General features: G+C 39.9%; 2 protein-coding genes across 3 annotated transcripts in view; one reads left to right on the top strand and one right to left on the bottom strand.

The window, feature by feature from the left end:
• Positions 1–2,905: 2,905 nt before the first annotated feature.
• On the top strand, positions 2,906–7,907 carry LOC306859079 (putative pro-MCH-like protein 2; the record flags this gene model as incomplete). The annotated part of the gene is made up of 3 exons (XM_079399887.1): positions 2,906–3,139; positions 3,764–3,935; positions 7,858–7,907. 3 exons carry the CDS (start codon positions 2,906–2,908, stop codon positions 7,905–7,907), a joined length of 456 nt encoding a protein of 151 aa, XP_079256013.1.
• LOC306859076 (PCNA-interacting partner-like) overlaps positions 7,770–9,382 on the bottom strand; it is a 15,758-nt gene continuing 14,145 nt past the window's right edge. The window contains exon 12 of one of the 2 annotated variants that reach the window (XM_079399882.1): positions 7,770–8,741. In XM_079399882.1, coding sequence (XP_079256008.1) covers positions 8,437–8,741 — 305 coding nt within the window. In that variant the 3' untranslated portion in view covers positions 7,770–8,436. The remainder of the gene's footprint in view (positions 8,742–9,382) is intronic. The other variant, XM_079399883.1, reaches the window with a different exon arrangement.

The following is a 9,382-nucleotide window of genomic DNA, read 5'->3' as shown; positions in this document are numbered from 1 at the left end:
CTGCAAGCTTTAAGAACCCATGATGTCAGACCCATATTTTCCTTGGAGAGTTTCTCATCAGCTGCATTGTTCCTGGAAACCATGGTCTGTTCTCTGGGCAACAAAGAAGCCAACCCCATCTCGGTCCACCATGGTCCCGCTTGAGCCCCCATTGGCCCCTTTCGCCCTGAACCCATCATTTACTACACCATCAAACAACAGACGAGTAAAGAAAATAATCTGGTAACTTGATCAATGGGGAGAGCATCTTGGAATCGCGACTGAAAATTCTCCTGGTTTCCCAAAGGATGATCAAAAGCCGATTTAACATCTTTGGAAAATGAAAACGTATGGTTTGTGATGATGTGTGTAACAAAATAGGACAGAGTAACATGCCCGGACTTTTTGGAATATGGTGATAGTACTGGTGATGTCATCTAGCCAAGCGTCCCTGTTGACCACAAGACGCATTTGACCACTTTACAGCAGTGCCCCCTGATATGAGAAGCAAAAGAACTAAATGTTCCCGTGAGATGCTCCCTGACAAAGTCCATTTCCGCAGTCCTGTTTTTTGTTACATTATTTAAAACTCATCATACAGCTCTAGTTCTGTTGAAGAATTAATGCTTTTCCTCAAAAGAGAAGCATCCACGTGATTTTCAATTCAAACTGGCAATGAGTGGAATATCTTTGAGTCAGCGGCCATAATTGTACGTAACTATATCCCACGTAACTATATCATTCCAACCACTCTCTCTTTTCCATTACTGGGTATTTCAGTTGCCAATTCTGGAGTGGATACCTGATCCATCAATGGCAAAGACCGTGAGGTGAGAGATAGGGCGAGATGGGGCCGTGGCAGAACCCAGGGCCAAAAGCGTGATTCTCTGTAATGGGAAAAATGGCCAAAATTCAGATGTCATTACATATCTTGTGTCACCGTTGGTAATTCCCATGCATAGTATTCAAATGGACACAATGGATTTCCATTAGAGTGCAATGCTTAAATTACAGGATGTTCATGTCTCCATTTTTGCAGCAAAAAGGACAGACTTGTGAAGGAGCAAATGAACTCTCCCAGTCAGTTTGTACTCCCAAAGCACATACTACAAATTGCCGAGAGCTTTTGCAGTAGTTAGAAATCGGTTAGCGGACATGAAATACTTTTGGAAAGCTGACATGTCCTGCAGTGTGATGTGCTAAATGCCATCTAAAATTATTTTAAATTCACAGCACCTATAATATACACTTTCATTGATTGAAGAAAAAATGCAATAAACATTTGCACTTTTAATTCACATGACTTTTGTTACCATGACTGAATCGCTTTACATTAATAGAGCATTAATAAAGCAGTATCTCTCTAGTTAGCTGCCTAGCTAACATGTCAGCTACGCTGAGGTTGAAGCTTCAAAAACCTGGAGAAGAATGAAGCTTAGACCACAAATGCACTCCAAGTGTTTCATCATGGTGGCAATTGAGGCATGAAAGGGAATCTACAAATGTTAGTTTGAAATTGCCCATCAGAACATTAGATTATTGTGGTGAGGGTAATCAAAGGTGGAAAGAGGTCACTATGGGGGTGAGACATGTCAGAAAGCAGAGTGGCAACATAGAGAGGTTACAATAACAGAGCGTCAAACTCTGAGGTTCAGTTGTACTCTTGCTGGAACAGTCGTGTCTCCATAGACCAGTTGAGTCCTTCAGTAGAGGCTCTCTTACTCCAACACAAATACTCACTAAATAAAGGCTGAGTGTTCCAAGTAAAATCACTTCAGCTGAGTTCAATAACTATTATTCATGTCCCATTTCTTCTTGCCTGTGCAGCAGGCACCATGATATTAATAAGGAAAGCCTTTATGTTTTCATAAGAACTGAAGAGGAGCCTTGGAGAGCAATGCGAACACACTTCTGATTTCTTTTGAAGTGCCCTACAGGATTCAGGCTGTGACTAGAACAAAAAAGTGACAACTTAAAAACCCTAATGCGGGTTTGTCAGTAATCATCTAAGGTGCCGATAGTTACTTACATCTTGAGAGTGTGTACCAGTATTTCCTGTGAGCCCATATTAGCTATCTGCAGGCAAATGACTCTTATGAATTGGATTATTTTAATGAATGAGTTAAAACGATTACCAGACACATTTACCACTGCTCTGCAAAATTTAACAGGCGAAGTCCTGTCATTTCAAAACATTTCCCCTCTGAGATTTCACAGTGACCTTCAGGAGCACTTGGTAATTACAGACAGTTGTGTTGGAATAGGGTTGGAACTGAACTCTGCAGGTAGGTAGATCTTCAAGAACAAGACTGGCCACCCCTGGTCTATTGAAATTACTAATAATCCACCTCTCACCTACAAACAAAAAAAAAACAAGAAGATAATAGACGATACTGAGAGAAGACGGAATCAAGGGAATCGGAGTCATCTGATGGATGACAACATCTCACAACAGGTATACTTCCTTCTTTGAGGCTCATATTGTAAATGTTTGCACTGGATCATTACCACTGTTCAGACAAAATGTAACCACAATGTACAACCTTTGACCTGCTGCATGAGCTCGACAAACTAGGTTATGGCAGGGGGTACAAACGCTATACTGGAAGGGGATGCCCTTTCTCCAGATTCACAATGAAATGCTGACAAATGTTATTTGGGCTTTTACAAAATCACAGTGGGGTCTTTTAGAAAAACGAAAACCATTCAAAATATAATCCTCCTGGTTTAAAACATCTCCCAATATCCTCCCTGTGGATGGGCATCCACCTCTTGTAAAGGTGAATGACTTTTCACCAAAGGAGAGCAACGGATATCATCAACTCATCATCATTAGACACTATAAAAGCACACATCTGATTGTTAGTGGACATGCAAGTGCAAAGCCAGGTTCCTGCAAGCAAGTCAACCATTATCGCCCAAGATCATGGCATCTTCCTACATGGTCGTCTTTGCACTTGCAATTTTAGTTGAGTTGATTATAGCTTTGCCCAAAGTTAAGATGGACGAAGAATATACAGACCAAGATAGACTAGTGTCGATAGCAGGAGAAGACGATGCAAGTGAAAAGGGACCTGGGCAGTTCACCTTCAGAAGACACCCCATCATAGAAGGCAGACTGGTGGATGAAGACGGGACAAAACGCATCTTCATACTTGCCGTAAGTTATTTATTTTATAAATATTTATTTTATTTACACTCCTACTTTAGGTAGGAGATTCCAAGATTGTATTTGCCAACATCTACATGCACTTTAAACCAGGAAATTGTACCAGTCCGATTTTGTTGGTGTGGTATGAATCAGATGACCTTTCTATGGGTATCAAACAGAGCTTTCTCAAGTCAAGGCTGAATTGTCCTCACATTGCTACAATTATCAGTGTAGTAATGGAACAGTCGGAGAGGACTATGGGAAGGACACGGTCACAAGAGGGGAAATGGAATCTATGGATAAAAGGGCCCACGGTGATATTGTGAAAATTGGCTAAGCGAGGTATGGGAAACTTTGCCGCAATTTGACACATTTCTTCCATGTGGGGCTCCATGCGCCGGCTTTTCTCCAGTAGTTTGGGAGCAGTTATGGAGAGGGATCATGAGGCTGCCCTTGGGCGTGTGTTGTTCAAATTAACTTAAACATCTCCAGGTGTGGTTTCAGACTTTCATACAGCAGGAAAAATGCCTGTAGAGGGAGCAGTCTTTTGGGTTTAGCTTGGGCTGCTTCTGTTCAAGTGGCTGTCCCGTGTTCTGATGTGCTGACTAAAAATGCCTTTCGCTTTTCCACCAGGACACAGGAATAAAAGGGTCTCTTGTGAGGGAAGCAAACCTTGCCTTTTCAAGAACCTTCCCTGTGCTGCCGCCACCACGTGGGACAGATCATGCTCTGGATGGATTCAACATGAGGGATGAACGACGTAGCATAGATGATGTCATTCCTGTGGGCAGGAGGGACATAGACAGTAAGCACTGCCAAGTTTCTTATCGTCTTTTTTCCTCCCCATCCTCTTCTTAGATATTCTTACATAGCCATGAAAGTAACTTATGCTTGAGGACTTTACATTTTGAATAATTTCACACACACACACACACACACACACACACACACACACACACACACACATATATATATATATACATACATATACGTACATACATACGTATATACATGTAGATATATACACACACACACACACACACACACATATACATATATATATATATATATATATATATATATATATATATATATATATATATATTAGTGCTGTCAATTGATTAAAAAATTTAATTGCGTTAATCACAGTCCTGGACTGTGATTAATCATGATTAATCGCAAATTTTAAATACTAGGATTTACCTGTAAATGTGTTGAAATAAAGAAAAGCATGACAAGTTTAAGCGTGACTAAGGAAACAGAACCTTTCACATCTCCGCAAAGTATGACACATAATCCTTATTATTCTTTTGTTTTGTTTTTTCAGCCATTATCAGCCTTTATATTGGCAATAAAACGTTTACCAAGCCACATCGCTTCAATCCCAGTACACATTTACCCAACTATTATCAAAAGTGTTTCTAAATAAATACAAAAAACATTTTCTTGCGACCTTACATGAAGTATTATGACAAAATGCATTATGAAGAAGAATTGGACCTGTTCTGCAGGTGCATTAGAGCTAACATTAGCATCATGCTACATAAGACAGTTTATGAGATTAATAGTACACTTTTACTCAGAACTCACTTTAAATATATGAATGTGTCGTATCAGTTATATCCATTACTTCTATACTCGATGATAACACACAAAAACCAGGATGAAGATGAGGGAGCTAACTTTGAGAGAAAAGCAAGCAATTTAGATGCTAAAAGAAAAGAGAAAGTCAATTAGAGCTCTAGCAAAAACAAAGGGCATGGAGAAATCAAGAGTTTGGAAACCACCAGCAACCAACAATGACCTGATCAGCTGAGAAAACAACAGTAGTTGATGACAGACAAATCATAAAAGCTGTGAAAATTAACCCTAAAAGATGTGTCTGTAAAATCACCAACAACTTCCAGAAAGCTGGGGTGATGCTCTGACAATCTACTGTCCTCAGGAGACTTTGACACAGAATTACAGACGCTACACAGCAAGATGCAAACCACTGACCAGCACCAAAAATAGAAAGGCAAGATTAGAGTTTGCCAAAAAGCACAAAGGTGAGCCAGAAGAGTTTTGGAACTGTGTTTATGGACCGATGTGACAAAGATGAACCTTTATCTAAGTGATGGGAAAGCAAAAATGTGGAGAAAAAAAGGGAACTGCAAATGATCCCAAGCATACAGCCTCATCTGTAAAGCATGGTGGAGGTGGTGTCATGGCATGGGCATGCATGGCTGTCTCTGGAACAGGCCCTCTCAAATTTACTGATGACTTAATGTATGATGATGACAGTAGCAGAATTAATTTGGAAGGGTACAAACCATCTTGCCTACCAATATTCAAGAAAATGCCACCAGATTCATTGGGAAGTGCTTCATATTGCATCAGGACAATGACCCAAAACACCCTGCCAGTTCAGTCAAGGAATTTATAAGGGCAAAGAAATGAAAAGTCTTAGATTGCCCAAGTCAATCTCCAGATTTAAATCCGATTGAACATGAATTTCACCAGCTGAAGAGGAGAGTAAAGGCAGAAACTCCCCAAAACAAGCAACAATTGGGATCGGCTGCATTAAAGGCTGGGAAAGTATTTCAAAGGATTTGACCAAGAGTCTGGTGATGACTATGGGTCACAGACTCACTGCTGTGATTGTGCACAAGGGATCTGCAGCTAAATAATAGCTTTTCATCTTTTATATCTGCCTTATGTTCAACTTATGTTCCAATACTTATGCTCATATCAATGAGTGGGATGAACTCTAAAAGTGCTGTTCTTTTTATTTGGTAAAGCATGTATGTCTTGAAACGGCTAATAATAAAATGTGACATTCTGTAGTTTTGTCTCATATTCGCAAATGTCATGACTCCACAGCCAACAGAGCAATTTTATAATTTTAATCTTTCCCAAGCAAATGTGGCGAGCGCTTTATTGTAACGAGAACACGGTCATATAATCGCAGAAAACTGGATGCGAGCTCTCAAATAGGCCTAACTTATACAAATGAACTGCCTGTCCTCTCACTCCGATATTGTTTGTGCGCGCTCATAATGTGTGCAATCGCGATCTCTCCGTGCTTTTATAGATTAAACTCCTAGATTAAATTTTGTCAAAAGTTATCATTCAGAATAGATCCACGCCTGACCGATGAAAATGCTACTGGAAGTTTTAATCTTTTGCAACAAAGTTACCCCATTTTAAATACACAAATACACAGAATGAGCAAATGTTTAAGATTGAGATTTTGGGAATGGTAATTAATCAATGTTTATATGTAGGCTATGTAAATAAAAGCCTATATTAAAATCTGTTCATCATATAAAACGAACGTGTCTTTTTTTAGAAGACTTTGATTAAACCAGTCAAAGCTTGAAATAATGTTTGCCTTGAAAAAAATGGATGGACAATAAACAATATGAAACATTAAAATATCTATATGGCAGTATGTGGTAGTTTTGCCAGTGGTATGGAAAATGATTGAAGTCATCATGAAATCAAAAATGACCCTACTTACTTTTTTAGTGCACGACTAGTCTTGCTGTGAATAATTAAACCGTGCAAGTCAATACACCAGAGAAAAAAATTGTCTGCCGTCATAATCTTTATTCAAAAACAGAAAATTTGCTTCCGCTCTTGAATGGCGTTCTCGCTCTGATGACAACAGTTTGAAGGCTTGGGGAGAATCCTCTTGTTAAGTATGATGTAAGGACTGCAGTTTCCGGGGTCCATGTCTCTACTCATTTCATTTGAGAATACTATCTCAACAGCCATTTAGGCGCACTATTTAATTAATATTACATATTTAAGCCAAGCATTTAAAAATTAGCTGTGCTCACAATGTCTGACACTAATATTGTAGCTGAATCACTGTCTGGCCATCTGGGTTTTCAGTATGGAGATAAAGGTTAGGGTTATAATTTTTCAGTATTACATGACATCGTGGGTGTATATTAACAGTTTGTTGTTTTCTTGGGGCATCTGGCAGAGCGTTATGACCCAGAAGCGGAGATATTAATTAATATTTATTGGTAATTCATTAAATATTGCCACTAAAAAGTAACTAGTACTCTGAGTAGTTTTTGAGACAAGTAATTTGTACTTTTAAGTACCATTTTTACACCAGTACTTTTACTTGTAATTGAGTATTATTTCAGCAATCTGTGGCATTGTGCTGTGTGATAAAACTGCACATTTTAGAGTTGCCTTTTATTGTGGCCAGCCTAAGGCACACCTGTGCAATAATCATGCTGTCTAATCATCTTAATATGCCACACCTGTGAGGTGGATGGATTTTCTCGGCAAAGAAGTGCTCCCTAACACAGATTTAGACAGATTTGTGAACAATATTTGCGAGAAATAGGCCTTGTGTGTACAAAAAGTCTTAGATCTTTGATTTCAGCTCATGAAAAATGGGGGCAAAAACAAAAGTGTTGCATTTATAATTTTGGTCAGTGTGTGTATGTATCTACACACACACACACACGTGTATAGTTTCAAACAATTTGCTGGCCAGGCTGTCTCCCTGCCTGTGGACCGAGATGCTGGTCTTACCTGGTTCAAGCTGGTCTCCCAATTGAAAAGTATTCAAAACCCCTCTACAACTGGAAAAATCAGACCAGCAAACCATCTTAGGTTGTTTTAATTTTTGTTTCAGCAGGGAATACACCAGTGTGTAAACAAGTAGCCTTCCAGTTACATTTAATGCTAAATTTGTTTTGCTCTTCCTGTTCTCTTCACAGTGCTGAGGTGCATGATAGGGAGAGTATACAGGCCCTGTTGGCAAGCTTGAAAATGGAGCAGCTGACAAAGCACCTGCATGATTTTCCCAGCTCTCCCCTGATCCTGAAAGATACTCCAAATATAAAGACGATAAACACACCTGTATGATTTAAAAAGAACTGAAATAAAAATTTATTAAAATCTGCAAAGTATGAGTCGTGTTCAAGGGGAACAGAAATGATTCATCATGACTGTCACAATCCTAAAATAAAATGAGTTCCTTCTCTGCCAACTCATAACATCTCGTTTACATCTCAAACACACACACACATATATATATACACATACATGCATACATACATATATATATATATATATACACACACACACACATCCTGTCAGTAATCATCTGGAGAAGAGTGACATGACTTGTATTAAAAGCATTTATACAGCTATTTCACCTAAAAACAAAAGATTTAGAACAACATGAGGGTGAGTAAATGACCAATTTCAGGCGAACTGCCCCTTTAAATGCATTTAGTCTGCTAATAAATACAATCTGACTTCATTGCCAAAACATAGCATCACTGGTGATTAAATTACAGTCTGAAAAAGCCGGTGAGTTTGCCCTGACCAGCGATGAGCTTCTTGCCGGCAGCTTTAACGTTCCTTTTCCCCAGGCCTCCTGCGGGAGCCTTGGCAGGGGGTCTTTTCTGAGGGGGCTGGTTCTCTTCTCTTCCTTGCTCAGCGCACTCTCTATTGGCGAGCTTTCTCTTTGAGGTCCCGGTTGCACTTCTGAGCTGTTCTGGCTGGGTCCCCTTCCCACCTGCTCCGTTCCAGGCATTTCCACCATGTTCCCCCAGAGCGGATTGGCCGGGACCTTCACGCCTTAAGTTAGTGGCTTCTGGGTCCATATCCACATAAAAACAAGAAAGGGGGACAAAAGAAAAACATTGGACTTTGAGAACAAGGTGAAACAATGAACAGGAATAAAAAAAAAGGAGGGAGGGCTGAGGACGGAAGAGTAGAAAAGGTTATGACGAAATTACTGACGTTAGTCTGCACTTTAACAGGCGGTGTTTATTTTTACAGCGCTGAAACTGAACAGTTGTCATTTAACCTGGTGGAGCGAAGCCCGCATTCCCACAAATAAACAAAAAGTGAGCGAGGGGGGAAGAGGAACGTGTGCTCTTAAGAGTTTTTACAACAGATGTGGGGGCAGCCAGGTTTTATGGGATGGGGAATCGTTTAAAGGTTGATCTTAAGTACCAGTCCCCAAGCAGGCCTGAGCAGTGGAGGTGGACCTGGGCATCTTTCCGACCACGTGGCGTCAGAAAAAGGGAGCTCTTCTGCACGTGCGTGTGTGCGCAGCAAACAGACCAAGCATGAAGGTTATTCAGTACACTAAGAACTGAGCCCCCTTTTTTTTTTTTTCTTTTTTTTTTAAAGGGAAGCCAAAAAACACTTAAGACCCCATGAAATGACTTAATGAATGCAGAATCCTTATCGATCAGTTGCAGTTGGTGGGAAATTCTCAGACATTTC

This window comes from Barbus barbus, assembly GCF_936440315.1.
Source record: "Barbus barbus genome assembly, chromosome: 39".
Taxonomy (NCBI): domain Eukaryota; kingdom Metazoa; phylum Chordata; class Actinopteri; order Cypriniformes; family Cyprinidae; genus Barbus; species Barbus barbus.
This window is presented reverse-complemented; position numbering and strand designations above follow the sequence as displayed.